Source organism: Erithacus rubecula, assembly GCF_903797595.1.
Source record: "Erithacus rubecula genome assembly, chromosome: 3".
Taxonomy (NCBI): domain Eukaryota; kingdom Metazoa; phylum Chordata; class Aves; order Passeriformes; family Muscicapidae; genus Erithacus; species Erithacus rubecula.
Window position 1 is genome coordinate 105,866,819 of NC_136689.1, and position 25,730 is coordinate 105,892,548.

The 25,730-nt window shown below is 42.8% G+C and overlaps 1 protein-coding gene across 1 annotated transcript in view; it reads right to left on the bottom strand.

The window, feature by feature from the left end:
* Positions 1-1,181: 1,181 nt before the first annotated feature.
* Positions 1,182-25,730, bottom strand: part of GAREM1 (GRB2 associated regulator of MAPK1 subtype 1) — a 98,280-nt gene continuing 73,731 nt past the window's right edge. The window contains 5 exon segments of the mRNA XM_079301282.1: positions 1,182-4,011; positions 4,017-4,296; positions 7,647-7,813; positions 12,772-13,950; positions 23,095-23,225. Of these exon segments, the coding sequence (XP_079157408.1) occupies positions 3,385-4,011; positions 4,017-4,296; positions 7,647-7,813; positions 12,772-13,950; positions 23,095-23,225 (2,384 nt within the window). The 3' untranslated portion in view covers positions 1,182-3,384.

Below are 25,730 nucleotides of genomic sequence, written 5' to 3' on the forward strand. Positions count from 1 at the left end.
AAAGAAACCAGCATTTCCCCTCAAGTTTCCTCTCTGTCCCTCCTCTGCCCCATTTGGTGTGCACCTCCAGAAAAGCCTCCATGCCAAAACCCAGCTTCCACTGCTGAGGGCAGCATCAGTCCTTGAGCCAACACATGATAGTTGCATAGAAAGGATGTGTTTCCTGGTGCAGGACAGAGAGACAGCTCCATGCAGAATGACGTGTTTTTTGCTACCAAAACTCCCAAACAAAAACCCCAAGGATAACACACAGCTCAGACACCGATAACCAAGCACCAGAGGCCTTACATTTATTTAATCCGAGGAAAGAAATTCAAAGTTAGGAGTGGCCTGTTTTAGTGAATTTCCTTGAAAATGTAAGTGATTTTAGGCCCACTCTGGCACAATGCTCAATGGTTACAGCTCTCAGGCCCCCAAAGACAACCAACACAACTCCCATCAACATGGCTGGACTCCACTACTGTCCAAAACCAGATTGGTTTTCCTCACTGCTGACCTCCATGCTGTGCTTGGGAGTTGCCATAGCCTGGCTACCTATTGAAAGGTACCCATTTCCATAATCTAGGATGCACAGGCTGAGCCACAGCACTCCACATGACCAGCTTGCTCATCACTCCCCTAATTTCACCAGAGCAGACACTTCAGTCCAGCTTATATACCACAGCAGGTAGATCAACAGCAGAGCCATATAACTCACAGAACACAAATGTTAGGAACCCCTAAATCCCCAAAAATGGCTTGGAAAGTGAAGGTGATGAGTGGCTAAGGGTAAAAGAAAAAGTTAAATGCTAATACATTATGCATAAAAGTAAGCAAGCGGTGCCAAGTCAGAATGAGACAACGGCAAGGCCGGCAATAGGTTTGCAGTTAGGAGTTTTAGCTGCACTTTGGCACACAGGCTCAGCTAATGCAATCAATGCACATTTCTAGGCATTTCTGTGGGCCAGCTCTATTCTGGTTTATGCACATGGGATGTTAATGCAGCACGGTCATGAATGCAAATTCCACCAGTCTCTTTGCAAGAATAACCAAGGAGGTAAGCAGAGATAATAAAATAGGTGTGAATCCACAGTCAAAGAAAACTACTTTCTCAGGGATGTTAATATTCTGGGGTGTTTTAGCAATATTTAATGTTAATATTACCAGGACTGCAATATTTTCCTCCTTTTTGGTTTGGTATATTTTTGTTTTGTGCTTTGTTATTTTGGGTTTTTTACCTAGAATTAACAAGCTGAGCAAAACAATAGAAAGTACCTGGCATTAAAGATCTGGCCCTTTCATATTTGAACACTCATTTGACACAGTGAGGTTTAAAAGGCAGTTGGTTTCAATTTGCATGTGGTCTATCAACAAGCATACACATCTGAACAGTATCTGAATTTGATCTAGTCTTATTTGAAGCTAAAATATTTTAGAATGCTAATTAAAAAGCATTTGGAGAAAGTTATTGATCTGTTGCTCAAAGTCAATACATTATTAAAAAAAAAAGGATTATGAACTCTTGGGGGTTTTTCTTGGGATATTTGTTGGCTCTACAGTACCTATAACAACTGGGCTTTGCTTTCTGGTTGGCAACTGGTGGTTTGCATTGCTGCAGGACAAATAATGCATCTTGGCTTTGGCATGGTGACATGACGTGAAATGTGTCCCAGCAACATAAAGCTCTATTTGCAAATAAATTCTTTTTAATGAGTCAATATGGTTGAGAAAATAGGCAAATCTAGTGTTTTTGTCTCTGCTCTGTGTATTCTCTTGAGGCTCCCAACTACATGCCCTGCAATAGAGATATTTTTTAATCAAAAAGGTAAGCAAGGCAGGTGATGGTGCTCTCCTGGCCAGGGCTCTGCTCAGCAGTAAGTGAAGTTGCTCTAGCATTCCTAGCTCTGATCACCTAAGGATCCTGGGCATGCATGCTTGCTGAGGAGGAAGGGATAACACAGACTGTCTCCTGAGGACCTCCACAAATTCTCCAATCCCATATACAAAGACAGGGGGATCCTGGGGTTATTTAGACACATTTCAGAAAGCTCTGTCAACTACAAGAAATCCACAAAGGACTATCAAAAGTTAATCCTATTCCTAGCCTTTTGAGCAGTTAAATCTGAGAGGTCTCCAGGGGCAGACTACTGCCCACTTACCATCTCTGTGTTCCCTTTTAACTGCTATTTCCATGTGACATCTATTGCAGTGAGTTTTTGCAGCTGGGCAACTGAATTAGCACACCCTTTGATGCTACAGCCCCTTCCACTTTGACACCCACATCTTCCTAGCCCACTGCAAACAAGACAGGTGAACTGAAAAGATCACAAGCATTTCCTGTGGCATGGCCCAAAACCTCCCTCAGCCCATTCCCAGCAGCATGCCATGCTCTGTTTCCGATCCCTCCCACTTTGCCAGCACTTTATTTCAAAGGCATGACACAGAAACACTATCACCTTCCCACACAGGTCAGACTGCAGGATTAGGAGAGCAGACCAAGCACGTTTTCAGACAACCAGAACAGCAGCAGAAGAAACACAAGGAGTTGTTACCTTCCACCACAGCACGACTCCTGAAAGGGCTGTGCTAACGGGCTGCTGCAGCAGGCAGGATCTGCTGAGAAAAGAGCCTGTGCACTGAACCGCTTTTCCCATGAGAAAGCTGCACGACCAGAAGTCATGCTATTTACTCCAGTCATCCGACTACAAAAGCAACTTTTGAAATCTACAGGTCATAAACTTTTAATTGGCCAGGGCAGAGTGGCTCAGTAGAAAATCCCCCTTCTCCCTCCCCTCTGGGCAACGAGCTAAGCATGACTCTCGGTTTAAAAACATTTAACTCTTTTTGCTCAAAGCAACATGGAAAATAAATCCATGTTGCAGATAGTCAGGAAGATACTGTTAAAAATAATGTTGCAAGGATAGTGTATTAGTGGCACTTCACAGCAATTCTTAACACTTTCAGATGTAGTGTCAAAACCAATGCTTTCTGTGAGTCACAGCATGTTGCCAAATAATATGTGAACAGAAGTAATCCCATGAGAAATACCTTTTTTTTGCAGTTAACACAAAATTGTAAACTGGATTGGTGTGTGTCTTTCAGCATCAAATTGTCCAGTAATAAATACGACTAAGTCTTAACAGACTATGGAGTCAAAGTTCCCTTAGTGTCCAGTTTTTAGCAGCTGTTGAATGTTCAGGGATGCACAAAGGCACACCTCTGCAGATTCTCTACCTTTATTATTGACATAGAAAAAAAAAGTCCATTCACCACTGAAAAATGTTTATCTGCATAGTAAGAATTTTTCTACTACTATTTACAAAAAGAATTTTTAGTGCAAAAAACCAGGAAGTGATGTATTAGCTCAAATGTATTGAGTACAGTTTCACTAAAAACTAGACAGCATCACATCTTGGGCCGCCAGCCATTAATGAACTGTAGTATTTTCTTAACCTGCAATTTGCTTAGCTTGAAGTCTTCTGATAGGATTTCTTCTGTAAGCTGAACCAGTAAATTGCCATCAATCTTCTCTGTGACAAAAAATGATATGACATCTTCTGACAGACCAATAAACCTCAAGGATTTAGACACTTCCTCTATGGAGAGTCCAGAAAGGTCTGTGGGTGGCTGCCAGGGAGAGCCATCCCCACAAGACCTTGGTGCTAACTGGAGGTGGAGGGGAGATGAGAAGGGGTAAGACACAGAGAGTGCATCCTGCATGCCCTTTTTAGCGAGATACTCATCTTCCAAGATGACTGGAGAGCCAGCTTTTGATTCCTCCTCAGCCCCGTCTATTTTCAGTGGCAGGGGACACATGTCTGTCATTGTCTTATCTTCACTCGACTTCGGCGCCCGAGGAGGTAAGGCAGGACACGAATGGCTCTGCTTTGTGTTGCTGACTCCCAGAGTTTTCTCATCAGTGCAGTCTAGAGAGTAACTTGCTGACTTTGGACAGCTGGAGATGGTGTTTGTGAACTCTGCTGGGGTCAGGGGGGAGTACCCAGTTGGGAGCTCACACCCATCAAAGTCAAAAGTCAAGGCGCTGGACAGTTTCTCTTTGGCGTACCTGGAGTCTTCTGTCTGGGGTAACTGTAGCTCCTGCTTGGGTCAAGCAGGAAATCACTCCTATTCAGGCCTTCAGCAGTTCCTGAAAAATGGTTTGGCCAAGATAACCTCGAAGGCAGAGCTTCAGCTGAGGGGCTTCCCAAAGGCATTGTGCTCTCAGGCTCTTTGGATTCAGTTTTCATCATGTTACATGGATAGCAGGAAACAGGTGTGCTCTCCGTTGGGTTGCTGTTGTCGCTCTCTGTGACATTACTTAAGGAACAAAGCAGAAAGGATGTTGTCAGTAAGAAAAAATTGGCATTTCAATAAACTCATAAATCATCTTACAGGGTCAGAGGGTGACCCTCACAAGGAAAGAATCTTCTTTCCTCCTAAAGAACTTTTCACATTTGAATTAACATGTTTGAATTAAGGCACTGACAGTTCCTTCACCCCTTCTACAAGCCTGACAATACCAAAAGCCTCATGTCTTGTTTTTTCAAGCTCATAAAAAAGTCTCAATTCAGTTCTGTGTCATCTCACAAATACTCAGTTTTTCACTGTTGAATTCCTGAGGGATTCCACCATAGATAAGAAACAGTCTCACATACACTGGAAAGATGTTCTAATCCAGTACTTTTCTATACTCATATATATATCACAGATGTGTCATGGTATGCAAAAGCTCTTATTGAGGGCAGGTCACCACTGCACTAGGCCATGTGCAAGTGAGTTAATGCTCACTGCCAAAGGAAGAGTTTCAGCTGGAAGGGTAAGCAGACCTGGCTGGACGTGCTGAAGCATCAGGCTTTAAGCTTTATCCAGAGTAATTTGTTAGTGTGCCTGCATTTTTAAAACACTTTGATGTTGAACACTTGCTCTTCAAAGGCACCTAAAGAAAGTTACCCTGGATCCACTTCCAGGTGGTGAACTAAGCTCAGCCTGTCCAAGGGAACTGATGGTTTATATCCAGGTGTTCCCAAGAGATGGAGATGACAAAAGCACACAGCCTGTTATCAAAAGCAAATGTTTGCTGATTTTATGCCACTTTCTGAAAGAAAATCTGAAAGATTGTGTTCATCTTTGGAATTTTGGCCAACTAAACCAGAACACTGGAAAAACAATCAGCAGACTTATAAAATCTTACTCAACACAACAGACAGAAGCCAACAGTAAAAAAAAATTGTATAATTACTTGCCTTTCTCTCCTGAAAACTAACTACTTAAGAAAGAAACTCAATAGTCATCCTATGACAGTTCAGTGAAAACTGCTTGAGAATGGAGCAGCTTTCAAAAAACCAATGTATTTCAATGTATTGACACAAAATTATTTCCCTGTGTGCTTACAGTGGATCAGAGAGGAAGCCAATCTGGACTTGCCAAGATCAAATACAGAGTGCAGATGTGTAAAAACAGCCCTAATCTACATCACTGGAAAATATCTGTCCTAACAGATGAAGTTTCCCTCTTTCTAACCATCTCTCAGTCTCCACTGTGTGCCTTCCAAACTTTTTGTCTTTTAATGTCACTAATACAAGTCTGACAGGTAAAGCAGCTGGATGTTTTCAATATGAGACATGAAGTTTTGCCCCCTCAACAGGGATACACTATCAACCAGTCACTTCTGGCTACTTAAACGCCAAATGGAATACTGCACACAGTGCAAACTATTTTTCACAAACAAAGCCATCAAGCTGAGAAAACAGTCAGTGAGGTGTTGTAAACAACCCACCACGCAGAGCAATTCAACTGATTGATACAGTTTCTGTCCTCTAATTGCACACTAGAACTGGAACATTTATTGAGTTCAAAGATTAATGGAATTTCTGAAAACTGGTAACATTTTAACATTTTCCAACCTGCTTTCTTCCTTATTTGTCCTTCACTAAAATGAATTGCCTGGGACTCAATGCAAAAGGACACAAGACAAGCCCCAAATACAGCTGAAGTCAGGTATCAGGCATTTTTAGAGGCAGATAAGGACAAACCATACTGACTTTTTTCTATTTAAAATATTGTCTGCAACCCTTCATAATCCAGAGAACAAGATCATTGATATAAATGGCAAAGCAATCTGGTTACTCTGCACGATGGTAATTTTCTAGTAGCTTCCTCTGCAACACCAGGTCAGCTCTACCAAAATGGAGACATCTGGTCTGCACCCAGCTGAAGATGAATTTCATGCAAATACTGTGAAAGTCAAGGCAAATCAAAGAATCACAGAATTGTTTAGGTTGGAAAAGGCCTCTAAGATCATCAATCCAACCATTAATCCAGCACTGCCAAGTCCACACTAAACCATGTCCCCCAAGTGACACATCTACACTGTTTTGAACACTTCCAGGCATAGTGACTCCAACACTTCCTTGAGAATCCTGTTCTAATGCTTGACAGCCCTTTCCATGAAGAAATTTTTCCTAACATCCAATCTAAACCTCCCTTGGTGCAACTTGGGGTCTTTTCTTCACATTCTATTGCTGGTTAGCTGGGAGAAAAGACTAATCCCCATCTCACTACAGCCTTTTGCAATTCTGAGAAACTTCACTTCTGTTTTCCTAGTTTTTTGGAAGGCAGATGTATTCTTGACTACAAAGAGAGAAAGCAGCATTTGGTGGGCCCCTGAAGCTGGGAGGTCTTGTGCTCAGCCTCCTGTGGAGTAGACCTTGACAGAGCTACCCAACAGGCTTTTATAAAAAAAGCAAGCAGCCTTGATCTAGAGTGATCATTGCCAGATACACAACACTAAGCTGCAAATGTGCAGTATGGCTTAGTAAGGCAATTCTAGTATAAGTTATCATATCAACCGCATCCAGGCTGAAATTAATTCAGTGATGTTTCAGATGAATTTATAGTATTCACACAGGTAGCATTGTGTCATTGAAGGGATACCAAAAAAAATTTCAAGAAGACATCCAAGGCAAAAAGGAGGTGATGCTTCAGAAGGTGCATGTACTTTCTGAAGCCAAAGGAAGGACACTAAGAAAAGCTATGCAACCACATAATTCAGAATTTACTGTCAACTTTCAACTGGCCTGGGTGGATTTTCCAGTTTGTGGGTTGGGTTTGTGCTGAAGTGTGTTTGATGTGGAAGCTGTCTGGCCCCCTTCTGCTACACCTCACTTCACACTCAGTGGTGTCTGCTGGTCTTTCTGTCCTCCATCACATCCACCCCGTAGGTTCCCATACAGTTAGCACAACACATTTCTGGATTACCACACTCTTTTTGTGTCCCTGATTATCACTGCAGCACTGAAATCCCACCCAAAAACTAGCTTTGAGGTGGTTTGGTTTGAAGATTCAAGCCTTTCAAGAAACACGGAGAACTATACATGATCTTTTAACTAGACAGCCTATGTCACCCAAGAGTGATATTACCTCTAGTAATGTGTGCAGGTGTTCAATATAAACTGCTATATCCTATCTAGTAAAACATTGTTTCTGCTGGAGCTTTTATTCCTTTTGAATCTTTAAAAACAACTTGACAGGTCAGCCCATTTCACTAAAAGTCAGCAAGCCTGACACTTGCACACCGTGCCTTAGAGAAAGCGCCTTCAAAAAGAGCAGTGCTAAATGAAACTTTCTCAGACAGTGCTGGCAGGGTGCTCCAGAGCTCAGACACATACATGCTGTGCAGTCCTGAGGAGTAGTAGGACAGAGTGGGGCTGGGAGAGCGGGTCTGCTGCCGAGCAGGTTTCCCTGTGCGAGGAGGGATGGAAGGGCTGGTGGAGGACGGCTTCGAGCTCCGCGGCGGCACCGGCGGCGCGTTCAGCAGCCTGCACTCCTCCTTCACCTGCACAAAACAACAGCATGTGAGCAAGAGCACGAAAATCTGGGCAACAGCAGCCTCAGCCAGATGAAGCACATCTGGTTCTGCCTTATTCTTTGGAAGGAAATAATTAAAAAGGGAGGAGAAGAGAGAAATGAAAGAGTATATACATTTGCAACAGTATGTAGCTGTCAAAGAAACCCAAAAGAACGCTTTGCCACTGGTAGAAGTACCAGCAATCTTTTCTAGGGCACATTTCAGCAGTTTTATATCCACTCATTTAAAAAGTAGCAGCAATGAAACAATGTAAAAGCACCTTCCAGTAATGCAGAAAATCACACAGACTGTTCCTGATATTATAAATTCTGTAAGGAGCAATTCATTATGCCTAAATTTCATTAGTGTTGTTTATTTAGATGCAATAAAGCAAGCTTATGTAATGAAAAGATCTCAATATACTTTGATGCTTCCTGACTTACTTCACCAGTGATAGTCAGTCATCCAACTCTAAGATGATTCCCAGTCTCCCTCCCTCCCTCAGGAATAGTACATTTATCTCATATTTACCAGCTGCTGGATTCAAACTTGGAGCTTCAGTCCTTCTGTAGCTGCCAAAGCAGTGCAGGACAAGGCTGTCCAAAATGTACAAGTGGAAAGGTGCACACCCAGCTGATAGGTCAGCTCTGTGCAGCCAGAAAACCTCACAGCTTAAAACACACTGCTCACCTGAAATTTAGTGTGGTGTGCCTGGGTAGGAGCAAAATGTCAGGATCCATCCCCATGGAAAATATGATGGAATTAAGGACTTAATCACATCAGGACATATTTGGGAGAGTAACTTTATTTAGTAGGGCTAGAGGTGAGAAGGCTGCTGAGAATTTGGCTGCCAGGCAGGATTTTTAATGATTCACCACCTGCCCCTGGGCAGGAGGAGACCTCTATGTTCTCCTTGTCTGAAACAGCCTTAGATACATCAGAAAAGGGAAATTATTTTTGTGTTTGAAAGTTGAAGTTTATTTTTAAATTTTACAACACTGCAGAGCTGAAAGTTATCTTAGCAATTCTGCAACACACAATTGAAGTGATTCAATTTATTTAAAAACAAAATAAGTGTGGAACCTTTTGCAATCCACTTTGGTGCTTTCAAAATGCAACAACATATTTAGTACTTTTGTGAAATGGAAAACTGGGGACTAGGACATTGTAGTACATTTTCTTCCTTAATTCAAAACAAGTCAAAATTACAGGAAATGCCCGACAGCATAAAACACTGAAATAAATCTTGTTCTAAGGGTTCTTATTTGCTCTTTCAAGGAAAGGAAAAAAAATGAATCAATTTTATTCATGTTTGTTAGTGAATTCAGGCATAAAACTCTTCAACATTTTAGTGTTGTGCCCCAAGGATGCCTGAAGACTTTTCTTCCCCCAGGTCAGAACTGGCAAAGCTAACACTGAATGCCATTGCATATATATCCATGGGGTTACAGGGACCATTCAGGGGAGCTCTTGGAGCACAGCAAATGGTCAAAGGCTTAAAGCTTTTATTTCCTGGGAAGACTGAGGAATTCAAAGGTGCTGGCATAACAAACTATACTAAACTCTTGACCCAGATTGCAGATCAGAACAAAGCCATAAATAATACCTGTTTGCAGTCCCAATTGGACCCTGTCACAAAACCACAATTACAGCTGCCACACAGAACCGCCAGAAAACACAGGAATAAAAAAGAGAGATCTTGCAGATTAAACTGAATGAAGCTTCAGGAAAGCCACGCTCACGGGGTCCAAGAGAATGGCAGTGAAATGAATGCAGGATATGAGTGGAACAGCCACAGTGTGGCAGGACAGTGACCTGGATGGCTGCTGCTCTTAGCTGGAAATACTCTTTGCCCTGGAAGCACTTGGTGTCACATGGCTATCAGATACAGATAAAACACATTTACATTGCACAACCTGAAACTTCTCTTTGACACTGAGCTCTCTCATGCTCCAACCCCCCTTCCTGTGACCTAGCAATGGTGACCCATTTCCAGTGGCAGGAGGTGCTACGTTGATTTTAAGATCTCTGCTCTTTTTCCACCCCAAGCCCTGCAAGCACCACGTGGGCCCTGGGGTGTCACTGCTGGATCGGGGCATCACAGGTGCCCATTGCAGTGAGCAGCTGTGAGGCTGCCTGGATAAAACCTGCCCTGCCACCAGAACGACTGCGAGCATAACACAGAGCAGCTCCATGCCCACAGGAGCCTGAACTTCCCGTGCACTCCATTAGGGATGTGCTTTGCATCAATCAGGAAAACAGCCTCGGATTTTATGCAAAGTAGTGTTTGGGGAATGAAGAAATTACTAATTTACAGGCCTTAATTTAGAGGTTATTCCCCCTTTCTCTGCCTTCATGCTAGATTGATTTTCTGAAAGGTATTTAGAAAATACACGTGGTATGTCACAATACTTCATCCTGCTGGAGAGAAGAAAACCAGAACAGCTTCTGAAATACCCAGATGTCCTTTGCTGTCCTGCAAACAGCTCTTGGACACACATTTTAAATTTAGTGCAAAAATACAATTGCCAGCCAACCTTTACACAGAAATGCTATGGAATATGGAATATCGTTCTAGAGGGAGTGATGACTAAACCTCATGTTCACCAGCAGCTCCTGAGATCCACTCACTCTATAAATACCTACATGGAAACCATACACACATCTCCTCAGCCCACAGATTAATTCAGTAGGTTACTGATACTCCAAAGCTGTTCCAGGAAGCCATAAAAACAAGTCTAAATTATTAAAATCTATGGAAATGTAGGTTTTTAGTTTTGTTTCATTTTTAATGGGGCTACACCCCTGCCCACCTCTAAGTCCCAGCTAATATATTTAGCACAAGTTATTTCTCCAAAATGGCAATATCAAAATTGCTGACAGCACTCACATATTACCTCAGTAATGTAAGACACACATGACCAAATTGCACACTTTCCAAAATAACTCTAAATGGACAGACACATCTACTCCAAGTGTCACCCTGCTGTCCCCAAAGGCAGTCACGGGGATTCCCCAGGATGAGGGTCCACACTGAAGCTGTGCAGCTCTCCCAGCACCCCACTGCCCACAGCTGAGGGATGATGTAAGCCCCTCATGTCTCAGGCATGACCCAGGCACCCCCATGCCACAAGGGCTGCCCTCACCTTGCCGTGGGGGCAGCCTTCCTCCCCCACCACCCACTCCCCAACACTCCAGCACTCCTCTGACCCTGTGCAGAAGCAGTTCAGCTCACAGAAATCAGCAGGAAACGAATCATTTTCCAGATCCAGACCTGGCTGCCTGCCCAGGCACAGGAGTGCCAGAGCCAGCACAAAAGGGAAGCCAGGACGATGTGCCTGGGAAAGGAGGAGGAGGAGGAGGGTGGGACCAGCCGCATGCTGGTTAACGTCAGTGTAGGCTGCCAGGGAGCCTCATCCCAACATGGTGCTGCTGGGCACTTGTCCAAGAGCCTGGACAAAGTGTCAGTGCATACCTGACTTCAGAGGCAAGGAAGTGCTCTTGGGTTCCTGCACTTAACACTGCACATAAACACTTTGCTAAGAAGACACAATGCCTTGCCTTTCCTGGCTGCTCAAGCTGCTCCATTTGCTTTTTGGGGAAGTTTTGGTGGCACAGTCCAAAGGCTTAGTTGGGTATTTTGTGCCTGCATGGTGTCCTCCCCGCCTCTTCTCACTGCACCTCCCCAGGAAGCACAGAGCCTGTCCAGGGGTATCCCCACAGAAATCTAACCCAGCATGAATGAACACATCTTAGCTTTCAACCAGGTTGTGACCCAACTCATGAGGTCAAGGACACTACTACTACTACTACTACACTGGACTGTTAGATGGCAATAGGAAAGGCATGGGATCATCATAGTTTGCTGCAGTTTGGTCTCAAATTAGTCTTAATTTACTGTAGAGCCATACTCTTGAAATTACCATAGGGTTTGTGGTATTTTGTTAATTCCAGAAAAGCTCTGCAAAACAGATTTGTTAAATAAGGATATCCACCAAGATTCATGCAATACATGTACCACTGATATTTTGCTAAAGACTCCTAGACACTCTCTTCTGGGGGAACCTTCTTTCTTCCTTTCTTTTTTTTTTTTTTTTTCATTTTCAGTAATTCTTAGGACTATGCCAAGAGACCACATAATGAGTGGATTCCCCAGCCAGTCCATCTAAGTTCCTGTTGATAAAATCCATTCCACTTTTCCCTCCAAAGTCCCCATGACATTTCAGGTTTGGAGAACTGATTTCTCCCATGAGTTTTCATTAAAAACCTTAGGCCAGGAAACATGCTCTGTTTACAACTGAGTCCTCTAGAAGGCTCATTTATCAATTCTGCAATGTTCCTATTTTCTTACAATAAGCAGTACAGAGTGTATTGTTCAGGTCTAATTTGATACAGTTTCCTTGAGGACAATGACACAATATTCTTCAAAATCTGCTACAGGCTCATAATAGAGAAGACAACGTCTCATTAACAAACACTTCAAATCTGTACAAATTCTAGCTGCTGTCATTATCATAGCCTGCTAAATGAAGATACACTAAGGCAATCTGAGGCATTTCCTAGTGGGGTCATGTCCCATATACTCTGGTCACAGAAAATATGAGAAAACATGGAGGTCATATGGAGAGATGATGCGGAAAGCAAGAGAATGAAGTGACTTGGCAATTCTTAGACCTTGTTTGTGTGAGCAGGAAACCCAAAATAAATATCACCTGAAAGTATCAGGATTAAGCTACTAGATCAGTAATATTAAACACACTCCTGCGACTTTTAAGACATGACTTACACACGGTAGGAAAATAGTGGCACATCTTGCAAAGTTCGACTGCTCTGTTGCCCTGTATGTGCCCTTCCCCCCTCCACTAAGTATTCCCCAAAAAGATCTGCATGCAAACTCATCACCACCTAAAAAAAGAAAGAAACAAACATAAATAACCCTGACTTACCGCTTCTGACTTGGGAGGCACTGGAGGTGGAGGTAGGGAAACATCCGAAGACTTTGTGGTTGTTCCGACAGTTGCAGGCACAGGAAGGGACGCGGTACCACACTTGGATCGGAAAGATCCTCTGTAGCCGTCACACTTGTTCTTCTCACCCAGGGAGCAAGAGAGAGGCTGATCACCACCCTTTCCACACCCTTGGTCCAGCCAGAGCTCCTCGTAAGGAAGCTCTGGTTTCGTAGGCAGGAACATGGACTCTTCGCTAACCTCAGGGAAAAGATAATCGCTGCTGCTGTCCCCGGACTCCTGGTACTGCAGAGCATCGTGAGAGAACAGGGCCCACTCGCTGCACAAGTCCCTGCAGCCGTGGAGGTTCACCTCGCTGTTGCCATGCAGGTTGTTGCCGTAGACGCACACGGAGAGGCGGTGGAAGGACTGCGTGAGCTCGTCCCGCGCGTAGCTGAGCGAGTTGGGCACGTGGCTGTGCCCCGGGCACCGGCTCTTCTTGGGGCTCTTGCAGTCCTCGTTCCAGTCAGTCTTCACATCTCGCACGGCGCGCGAGTACTCGTCTATGTCAAATTGCTCCTGGCATACGTTAAACCAGTGCTGGATGAGGGGCTCGTGCCACAGCTCCCCCTTCACCACGCTATCAGGTAAAATAAATTTTGGAAGTGTCAAGTGCAAGGGAAAATGCATAGGAATGATTTTGTTTCCACGAAGCACGCAACAAACTACCACAGTCTTGGTCTGAATGTTGACGAACTTGTACCTGTGCCCCTCACGGATAAAATGCAGGTCATAAGGGTTTCTTGGTGTAGGACTTGGCACAGTCACGTTCACAGGCAGCCTGGTTTTTTCTACTATATTGCGAATCGTGTGCTCACCTTCTTGCATCTGCACCTCCAGTGGGCTGCGGGTGCTGAACTTGCCCTTGCACTGGAAAGGGAGGCTGATGCTCTCGTTGGTCCTGTGGTTCATGCAGATGAGGCAGGGCATTTTGCCTCTGCCTAGCTTACTAATCGAATTAAGCTTCCCGATCTTTTTGAAGATGGTGTTGAGCCGTGACTTCTCCTTAGAAGATTTTGCATAAAGGATTTCTGCTTGCCCCATTAAAGTGAGCTCATCCCCAGTACTAAGGGTAATGTTGTAAACTTCAGTGTCTTCATTGCATTCACCTGAAGCTACCTGCAAAACGATAACAAAAATTTGGTTATCCCCCAATGAAGAAAATATTTCAAATCATGTCAAATCTCTTGAGATTGAACTTACAAATGTATTGGAAAAAATGAAAGTAGCTTTATTTGAACTGGTCAAGTGCAAGGTGTTTAAGCTGAAGCTCAGCTAAGTAGTCTTTTTAAATTGTTCAGCACATTCCTGCATCTTGCTTGAGAGAAATGAGCCACCTGAAACTGCCAAAGAAGGCATGAGAACAACATAACAATTTTTTAAAGAAAAAGCAAATCCACAAATCCCAGCAGTTCAAATAGCTGCTTGAGTCAGCTATGTGTCTAGCTATGACAGACCGTGTCTGGATTCCCTTAGGTATCTTTCCCCCATACCTTTGCTTTTGCTGTTTGTTAGAACTTACTTGCCAGGCTCTTGAGGGAAACAAACTTTTTTCACCATCTTCAGCTCCCTGAGGAGCAGAAAAGGTGACTTCATCATTACAGATGAAGCATATCCCTTTGATATAATCTTTTCGAGGCTAGAGGGAATGACAGATGACATCTATTCCCTGAAGGAGAAATCACGAATATTGGTGTATCCCATATGCCTAACCCCACTCCCTCCCCCACCGTTTTGCTCTCCTAGTCATATACTTCCTTCCTCATTTTTTGATCATAATTGCAATTTAAGAGATTAAACAACATATGCACAGCCATGTGTGAGCTTTTCCAGTATGGAAATTGTACCAGGAAAAAAAAAACCAACAAAACAGATGTCCAAGGCTCATTTGCTCCCGAAGTTATTTCCTTATGACTGAAATAACTCTTTATAGACAAGATTGCTCTGCCTCATATTTGAGTGGTTTAACATGAAAAGCCCTTTTCAGGGACCTAACAGAACCCACCCAATTCTTTGGTAGCAGCAGATTCCTGCTCATAAATGAAGGTGCACCAGATAAACACTACTGGCCTGTTATAGACCATTTTATTTGAAAAATTGAACATACTAAAGAAATTGCCAATGAAAACACATGCTAAAATTGTATATCCCTTCCTCACCTCCAAAACCCCTAAAGACTCCACGGACTTGAGTGAAGTTCAAACTCCAGGCTTCAAACCCTGATATCATCACACTATAGCCACTGCATAAAATCAAAGCTGCAATTCCAGTAAGTTAATGACTGACAAGCACAGTGAATATTGCTTCCTCTTGTAAGACATGACCTGCAATTCCCCCGTATTTGCAGAACTGAGATTCTCTTCCACAAGCCTGTCGGAGCAATGCACAGGCAGCCCAGGCGAGGAGTGCCGCCTTAGCACTTCAGGCTTCCGGAGAGGAAGTCATTCAAACCCTGACTTATCTAAACAAACACTAATTGGTCCAATCCAGGAAACCACCAGGATTTATGGCACCAATACTCACTCACAGTTGGCACCACTGGCTGCCGGCGTTTGGAACGCTGCGAGGTGAAGGAAAGCACGGCGGGTGCTTGTGCTGATAACGCCGCGCGACGCTCATCGCTGGTGTCTCCTCAAACTGTCACAGAGCTGGAGCTGCAGCCACACAGCCCTGCCTTCCAGGGCTGATAAGGGCTCTGTGCCTGCACCCTGCAACCCCACCCTTCTCTTTGAGGGTGTTTTCTCTAAGAGCTTTGGTTTCAACAAGTCCCTGCAAATGGCTGCTTTGACACTGCTGGATTTTTCACTTGATGCTGCACGATCACAGCTTTTCCTCACTGCTTGTGGGATACTGTCCTGAGCAAGGGAGGTGTCACAACCTACAGCTGTGGGAGCTCCTTCTTGGCCAGCTTAGAGTTCCCTGGCGATTCACAAACAAACAAGCCACTGTAGGAGGAAATGGTGGGTCAGATGTGAAACCACAGAGGTAACTAACTGACTGAGCTTTACAATGAAGGTCTTGTGGAGCAGCTACTTATTGATGTCATCCACTTCAACCAGCCAAATAGCAAATGGGCTTCTAGATTCAACTGGCACGTTTAAAGACAAAATTATTTTCAATTAAAAATACTGGAAAACATTCTTTCATTGTTAAAAAAACATAGTCACAGGATCATTCTGGGTGAAATAAGGCGGAATTTAACCCTCAGTGCGTGTACAGATGAGGGAATGAGATGCTGGAGAACAGCACTGCAGAAAGGGACCTGGGGGTTCTGGTCCATGGCAATTTGAACATGTCAGCAGTGCACTGGCAGCCAGGAGGGCCAACCCTGTCCTGGGGGGCATCAGCATCACCAGCTGGGCAAGGGAAGGGATTGTCCTGCTCTGCTCTGAGCTGGGGCAGCCTCACCTCCAGTGCTGGGGGCAGTTTTGGGACCCTCAATATAAAAAAGACACTGAACTATTAGAGAGCAAAGGAGGGCCATGAGGATGTGAGGGGCCTTGAGGAGAAGCCATATGAAGAACAGCTGAGGCCACTTGGTCTGTTCAGCCTGGAGAAGAGGGGAGACCTCACTGCAGTCTGAAACTTCCTCGTGGGTGCAGACACTGATCTCTGTGTGACCAATGACAAGACTCAAGGGAATAGCCTGAAGTTGTGTCAAGGGAGGTCTAGGTTAGATATCAGGAAAAGGTTTTTCACCCAGAGGGTGGGTGGGCACTGAACAAGCTCCCCAGGGAAGTGGTTACAGCACCAGGCCTGACAAAAGTTCAAGAAGCATTTGGACAATGCTCTCAGGCACATGGTATCATTCTTGGAATGTCCTGTGCAAGACAAGGAATTGAACTTGATGTTCCTCGTGGGTCTCTTCCAACTCACTATAACATACGATATTCCACGAAAAGAAAGATGATGCCATAGTTTTAGTTTACCACTGAGAAAAATACTGGTCTATATTCTTCCTTCTCAATAAAAATATAAGGTATCAGTTGCTACTCAAAATTATAAGAAAAACTGAAAATGTGAAATTAAAAGTCTAAGACCACAGAAATTTATCTCTATCCACTAAATTCTACTTATGATGAAAAGATTGCTGATACATCCCACTGGGCTACTTATACTTTAAAGTTGGTAGATAAATGGTAGGTACTGGCAACAAAGGTATACCATACATATCATATATATTTCTCTCAGTCCACAAACAGTGCATAGATATTGCTCAGCTTTTGTTCTGCAGATTACAAAGGCTAAGGATCACTAGGCTAAATGATCCTTACTTTGTCCTTGTAACATTGACATGTGAAAATTAGACTTGCTCTGTCTTGTTCATTCAAACATTTCACTTTATCAATGGCCACAAAACTTACAGAAAAATCAGCAAAGAGCCATGGACTTTAGCCTGGCTTTACACTGCCTTTGGTGAGCTTCCCAGGGCCTCCAGAAGCCCAGGAATTAGTCATGCAGAGCATTTCCTAAGAACAGATGGGACAAGAGGAAATGGCCTCAAGTTGCAGCAGGGGAGGTTTAGATGGGATATCGGGAAAAATTTCTTTACCCAAAGGGTTGTCATTCACTGGAACAGCTTCCTAGGAAAGTGTGTCACCATTCCTGGAAGCATTTATAAGACATGAAGACGTGGCACTTGGGGACAGAGTTTACTGGTGGACTTGGCAGTAGTGGGTTAATGGATGGACTTGATGATCTCAAAGGTCTTTTCTGACCTAAACAATTCTATGGTTCTGTGCCAAATAGCACACTTATAGACAACATGGAAGTGCATATCAGAAACTATTCCTAGAAGGCAGAATGGGTAGTCCTTACACCACATCCATCTCCCTCTACCCTCTACACTTTCAGCACTGACCCAGCAGGATTTGCACCTTCCCAGCCCTGCTGAGAGCATTCTCTGCTTCCTGCTATGCAGTGGCTGGTGGGATGCAGCAGAGCCCTCCCTACACTATTTCAGACACTTGGACCTGCTAGTGGCAGGACACAGCATATTACTGGTGATGGACACAAGACAGCAGTGCAGAGTGGCAGAGATAAGGTGGTCCAGATCACAGACTAGTGCAGAAACAATCATACATTTTTGTGGTAAACTCCTAAATAAATAACTCATATTAATTCTGGAAACGAAGTAATGCTACAGAAGGCAGAAAACATCCAAGAAGCTTTCATTCAGCTGCATCACATATCCAAGAATAAACAATAATGTTTTGTGCTGTAAGAACAACTCCTGCAGTTTTACTTTGCACTCACCCCTCTTTTGCTCTTCTCAGCTAGTTTTCACTGGTATCAGGTGAGAATAAGCAGTGATCCCAGCTTTGTGTAAGAGATAGTGTTTGCCACACTACATTCAAATGTCATATAGGAAGCACTAGTAGATATTCAAGGTGAACAATGAATGCAGGACACCCACAGAACCAGAACTTCCTCCTCCTGCCTTCTCCCTTCCAACTGCCAGCTGTTGATCCATACTATCTGTTCACTGCTGATGCAAGGATGCTGACCAGAAGGTTTACTGGCATACAGACACTTTACCAAGCACACTGTAAAATAGCAGTGGTTTAAGTCACTATAATAATTTTTATTTTAAGACTCATGCAATTTCAATAACATTGAAAAGCCAACTCTAAGTCCTGCAGAAGATAGGACTCAGAAAAGCAATGAATTAATTTTTTTTTGAAAAGTTCAGGTATTCACTTACTTAAGGAAAGGCTAACTTAGAATAATAGATTTTGGTATCACCTAAGTCAATAAGATGTCTTGGACTCCAATTATTCTAATTTGTTATACTTCAAAGCAGAAGTCTTTAATTGGACACATAAGAACACCTTTACACAATGATTTGTGGCTTTATATTGGCTGGTATACCTGCTAGATTTTATTAGAGTACTGCAAGCTTTGCATTCACTTTAGGAATACAATTAGTACTTTTTTTTTTTTTTTTTTTTTTTTTTTTTTTTTTTTTTTTGTTACAGCACTTTGTAACTGTGAAGTCTCTGATTCACAGCTATAGCATATGGTTTTTACCATTAGAGTCAAGGGACAATCGTAGCCCTACACATATATTTGATAGATCATTATATATTAGGTTTATATTTTTTACAGGTCACAAAATGGGAAAAGATTTTTTAAAATGTAAAACAGTGTTATCAGAAGAACTGCTAGCAGAAAAAAAGTGCAAAAGGGCAAACCTTTTCAAGGAAATTGGTAAAATTCAGTGAGACAGTATCCCATTTTTGTTTTATGAATGTCTGTTTCCCAAGACAGAATCAGCAAGTAAAAGTCCTCATGCTAGCATACATGTATCTCCTTCTGGGATAAGAGGGATTTTGCCTAATTGCTACATTAACACCTGGCTCTTTAAGGAATGTCTCAAATAAATCAGTGCTCTAAAACTGACCCAGAACATGGCAGGTAACACTGCAGAGCTGCAACAGGGAGAGTCTCTTTATGTGGGACATCAGGAGCCACTGAGGGAATGGCTCAAAGTAGGCACACAGCATCAGCAGCTCTGCTTCCTCTGCTTCTCTTACTTGAGCCACACACCTTTTTCCAGGAGGAGAAGAGGCAGCCACAGGACTGCAATGCCAACACAGGACACCCAGGTGTTGAGCTTGTGTGTACTGGGGGCAAAGGAGAAAAAGGAGGAAAACCCCAAACTGCTCAGAGCTGACTCTTGCTGCTTTGTAAGGCTGGCATCAAGCCACAAGGCCACTAAAGCACTAATTCTTGAGGTGAAGTGTTATGAATTGCCTGCAAGTCTGGAGCCAAAATCTACACACCACCTCATTTCAGGAAAGTCACTACTGCAGCACTGAAGAATGTCACCCTAAGTTACAGCCTACTATATATGTGCTTTATGGCAACTCAGGGTGAGTTTCTCAGAGGCACTGGAATTACAATCAGGAGATTGATTTTGCTCCACTGTACTGCATTAACATCTGCCAAAAAAAAAAAAAAAAAAAAAAAAGGAAAAAAAAGGAAAAAGAGAGCAAAGTTTTCACTACAGATTTATTTCTGCCAAAATGCACAGTGTGCAGTGGGCCAACATAGTTAAATCACTGTGAAAAGAGGATTACATTAAAAAAGACTAACAGATTTGGTATCAAAAGTTCACACCAGTCATACAATATTTTTGATAGGTAAGAAAAGAATCATTACAGGGCTAATTCACTAACCCATTTCTTTGTTCTATAAAGTGTCTGCAAACAGCTTCACAGACTCTCTAGAGAGACCAAGTGATGTCTTCAGAAGAAAAATGGTATTCTGGAAGATCTGAAGGGTCCTGCAACACTAAGTGGGTTGGTTTTTAGAGTGAAGGAACTCCTGGCTTGTCCAATGTTCAATCTATCAGATAATACTGCTGCTTTTTTAAGGGAACTTTTTATGAATTGTCCTCAGTATGATGGAAGGGAGCAGGGTGGGAGAGGGTTTGTTCCTTGTTTTGAAGTTTTAGTGTAAATAGCTTCCTGGGTGTTTGTACACACTGTCATCTGTATAAGAGCAGAGCAGTTGAATGCAGAAATCTACTCCTGTTGCTTCAGCAAAATATAGGGTCCTGGGGTAACTCAATATTCTCCCTATTTTGTTCCTAGTGATAGAAAAAAAAAATCATATTTGTAACAATGCTGTAACATAAACTCTTCTTCAATTATGCACCAAATATTAATACAAAAAGGGTTCTCACCTATCTGCTCAGTGAAGAAAGGACAGAATGCCTCTATTTTTCAGTCAGGAAGAGATTAAACTATTGACTGAGGGAAATTCATTTATCCCCAGGACACTCTAAATTGCTGTGCCTGTAGATGCTGCTGGCCAGCACCTGAAACAACTGGGTATCCAACTGCAGTACATATGGATAAAAAAAGCTGTTAAGTACTTATAGCCCTTACAAAAGTTTATTTAATCTATAATTGCATCTATACCACCTTTCCCTCCTAGTGGCACTTGCTGGCATGTGTTAGAGCTGTCCTTCAGACACCCAGCAGGTCCTCAATCCCCTGCCTCAGGACACTGCCCAGAAAGCCTGTTCAGCTACAAAACCACAGGGGAGGAAGGGAGAACCATCTCCTCTGCCTCACCAGGATAAGGTGGCTGATTTTTCCCTTTAACAGCTATGATAAGAAGCAAAAATAAAGCAAGCCCCTTGGAAATGATCTCACAGCCCACGACAGCAAGAAGGCAGTTTGGTGAATGGCAGCTGTGAAATCCTGCTGGATCCATTTTCCAAGGATTTACAAGGATTCACACCAAGTGGAATCATAACCATGGTGAACTGGCACACCTTGACAAGCACAGACAAAAGCACACAGTGACTGTCTGGTCACCTTGGCACTCTACAGGCTCCTTCTTCAAAAATTATCTGCTGAAGACTTGAGGGTTTGGAACAAGAAAGAGTTTCCAGACTTCAGAGCTCCTTCTCATCTTAAGTGCTTCATCAGATATTTTAGGTCTTTTTTTTTTTTTTTTTTTTCTTTTTATATTGGATTAGCTACCTTCTGATACTCTCATCTGAATTTAAAGAGGCTTGCTGCATTGGACAGGAATCAACTATACTTAGTATTCCTCCCTTTGCTCTAATCAGCTTGACAGAATCTCTCCTATATTAAAATTTTAGCGTACATAATTCTCTTGCATGTAAAGGGTTATTAAACACTTTAATAAATCCTACTAAGTTCATTTATTTTTTGGAAGATGATAACCTTGGAATAGACTTCTATGAAACTGGAAAAACTGCCAAGAGGAATACTGCCAAGATAACTGTGTAACTAGGTTAAACCTGGATTATTACTACTGTTATTTACATTAAGGAATATCACTATAAAACCTTTTAAAAATGGATTTGATATCTAACAGTAAGCTATGCTTGCTTCTCAGTTTGCTACATATGAAAAAGAGTTTAAAAAAAACACACATTAAACTCAAGATAAGGCATTTTATGTTTAAACAAGCCTGTAGACAAATACTTTTTGGACTAGAAAATCAAAGCTGCACATTCTACTGTGCCACTCTCTTGGCTTGGTCATTGATCAAAAGAGAAATAACAGCACAGCTCTGGATAAGGCTAGCAGTCACAAGGATTTTTTTCTGATCAGAGATGAAATTTTCTTGTTCCCTTGCCTAAAGATACAGAAGTGTTCCAATTTTCTCATGTAGCCTTCATTCATGAAAGCCTCTGTTTTACACGCTCAGGTTAATGCAGAGAACAAATGAGAACAACCTACTGTCTTGCAAGGTGTGAGTCTTTGTCACTGAGTTAACTGATGAACTCTTCCAGTTACACCTACAAAAATGGTGAACTGGATGGTGTCTCCCAACTGTAGCAGTGCAAGAAAGAGGAAAAAGCCATTAAAAGGTGGTTATACAAAGCTCATACTGGTACACATAGGACCACAGGGAGGAAATTCCAGACTGGTTTTGCACCAGCAGTAGCAGCTGGTTTCCCCTACAGGGTAGATGACATGGATCTCCACCATTGCACACCAGCTTCAGGATGCTCTTTTACCAGTCTGAGATGGTGCTGCCGCTCAAACCAACCAGGTAAGTCTGAAGACCACTCTGCTCTCACGGCAGAGCTGACCTACCTTGTGTAGTGTCACACATGTACACAGGGCAGAGAAGAAAAAGTTGTGTCTTCACTGTTTTATGCCACTGCCCTGCAGTATGTTGGGTGATAGCAAACCCTCTCATGAGATCAGTGACCCTTTCATGAGCCCAAGAGCTGTGCACAAGCAAACACACACACATGTACACAGAGAACAACTGTGTCTTTTTATTTTGGCTTTTTTTTTTTTTTTTGTTATTTTATTCACAATGCTATTTAGCTGCAGTAATTTTGAGACAAGCAACCCCATCATTTCACCCTGTGTGCTCCCTGAGAAAGAGGCTTTCTGGAGAGGGATTTGAGCAGCTGCTGCTTAGCAGAGAATGAAATTCAGACTGCTGGAGGGGGAGGAGAAAGGGGGCAACAAACAACATTTGTTTAAAATCTGGCAGGAGCATCCTAATTAGATGAATTATTGAATGGATCATCAGGATTGCTCCCCAAAGTGCCATAGGGCAGGAGAGCCCTTAGAGGACATGTTGATTTAAGACTGCAAAAATGATCCCAAAGAGCAGCACCACCGAATGTGGAACACTAAAGGCTCGTTTGTCTCAAAAATCACACTTCCCACTCAGCACCACTGCTCTCTTGCCATGTATATAAAGCTTGTAACAGTTAATCATTTAGACAGGGATAAATATTTATTCAGGGACTACCTTAACGTTGAATGTTATTTCCTCCATGACGTAAACTCGTTCAGGAAATGCTTTAGCCACCTCCTCCACACTGTTAAAATACTGCACTGGCTCCTTAATATCTCGGTCTTGTTCCAGCAGCTTAAACTGCCCTGAAAACAGATGATAAACAGAAGAATTGTAAGATATTTATATTGGACAACTGTCACTGTGGCAACTGCTGGCTCAACTTCTTCACCATTTTGCTCGGTCAATTTTTCCAGTTATTAGCAACCAAAGAAGAAGAAGACAGAAGATTGTAGAGTCTCCTGAACCTGCCATGAAAAACACCCACTTCCACTGGCTTGGAATGAAAAGAATGTGTGACGGCCAATGTGAAATCAAAAATTTTGGTTCATAACATGCTGTTTAGAAATAGTAAATAATTATGGAGGCATTTGCATTTGTGTACTTAATTCAGTATCACAGTATCTGTACAGATAGCACTTTTGGGCCTTTAATATTAAAAGTTTTACAGAAAGAAACCACACCCATTACTACAAAACCCCAAAACAATAAACACAAGGACTTTAGGTTTGTTTTTAGCATCATCAAACTGCTATTAAAAATGGCAGGATAAACCTAAGGCTGTTTACCCCTGGGCTTCCTAAGAATGGAACAGCATCTAACTTTCCTTAATGATAAACTAAGCCCTTTGAGAATCCAAGCTAACATAAGATAATAAACCACACACATTTAAAACTCTTTTGAAGGTGTCTGCCTTCAGAAGAACATGAGATAGAAGTGTTTCTTGCTAATTTTACCTCCCCCTAGCATGAAAACTTTGGATATTTTCCACCTCTTGTAAAAGGCAAGAACTAACATGGAGGGAGCCACCCCAGGCAGCCCTGCCAGGGACAGCCAGGAACATCAATCACCTGTGTGCACTACGAACACAAAGTTTTAAAACTTTATTTTATAAATACAGAGATAAGAAAAGCTTAGCCAGATTTACTGTTTGCATGACTTAAGCTTAAAATCAGTGGAGTGATCTTTCCAAATTTAGAAATGGTAACTACTACTAAGTTACAGGCTGGTCTCAGCAAGACTTGATGTAAGAAACAACTTTAGAAAATGAGAAAAAGGTTGAATAAAATCAATGGTTGGTGGTCCTCCTGTAAATCACGTTTTAAAATTTGCAATGCATGCACTGGATTATTGTTCCCAAATAGTGCCCAACTTCATTAAAATACATCCAGTACATGAGGATGTCAGCCACCTACAGAAATATTTTTTCACTCCTTCAGCATTCTTGTGCTCAACACCCTGCTGCCCCTTTACATCCCATCAGGCTTGAGAATTCTGTGACACATTTGGAGAATTCACCCACACTGGACTATTTCAGGCCACACAACAGCAGAGGAGGAAGCAAACCCAAAATCTGTGTGCCCTGACCCCCATGAGAGTGTGCTGTCCTGTTCTCTGCCATGTGTACCCACCCACCCAGCCCCAGGAGAGGTGCCAGAGCAAGAGGTGCAGCACTGCTGCCCATCCCCAGCACCCACTGCCAGGGGCACACACCCTTTTAATCAGTACGTTAAGAGCTCTGTGGTTGTAACCCTGAATATCAACTTGCAAGGCAGAGGATTTATTTTTATACCCTTCTATATGTTTTGTCTTTCTAAAGTGATGGTGGTAACTTTGAAGTACTATCAGCAGGGTAACTACAGATGCTGGTATTTCTCACTGCAAGGCTATTTTTCCAGTGTTTTAATAACCTTCATCATGCTTCCAAAATCAGTTGAGTTTTCCCAACCTCACATCTGCTTCAGAATATGCTATGATATGACTTTCAACCAAGGCAATTCATTCACTTTGGCAACCAGCACTGGGGTAGAAGCCACAAGACTTCTGGTCTGACCTGAGGAAGCCCTTCCTAGAGTGTACCACAGCCTACTGAGCCATTCCTGAATGGCTTCCATGGGCCAGGACAAAGGTCTGCCTTGTACAGCATTCCACCTTAGCCTGGAGTAAGCAACAGCTGTGTAAGGAGGTTGGACTTAAAACCCAATTAGCAACATTACCCAGAATCTCCTTCACAGCTCTTGGATACCCAGAGCAGAGAAGTTTTGGGCTTAGCAGCTCCAGAGGCTCTCTTCCCTGTAAATTTGTTTAATTGCTTACTGAAGGTATCAAAAACTTTCACTGTAGACATACCCACTTATCTGGAAAAACTTTGGCAAACTATTTTTCCACAAACTTTAAAGTACCTCTGGGATTAAGACTACAAACTGTAGGAGTGATAAAGCTGTACCTGGCAGACAGTATGGGTAGCCACAGGAAACCTGACAGCAGACAAGCATTTGGAAAAATGCTTCACATACTCAATAGAAACATGCCAGCATACTAAAGCTGCATTCCTCAGCCTGTCCATTTTGGGTGCAAAGCAATAGGAGAGCCAGGCAGCCAACACCTTTGGGCTAAGGGAATCTGAAAAATTAGCAGGAAGCTGCTGATGCTGGAAAGTGTGTTATGACTGATGCCAAAGCACGCACACAGAGATGAAGAGAGAACTGTGCTTTTTAATCCCCAGCCTGCCACAGACCATGAAAATCCTGTCTTCAGGATTTCTCTGTCAGCCACAGACTAACCAAGAGGAAGATTCATTCCCCAGCAGC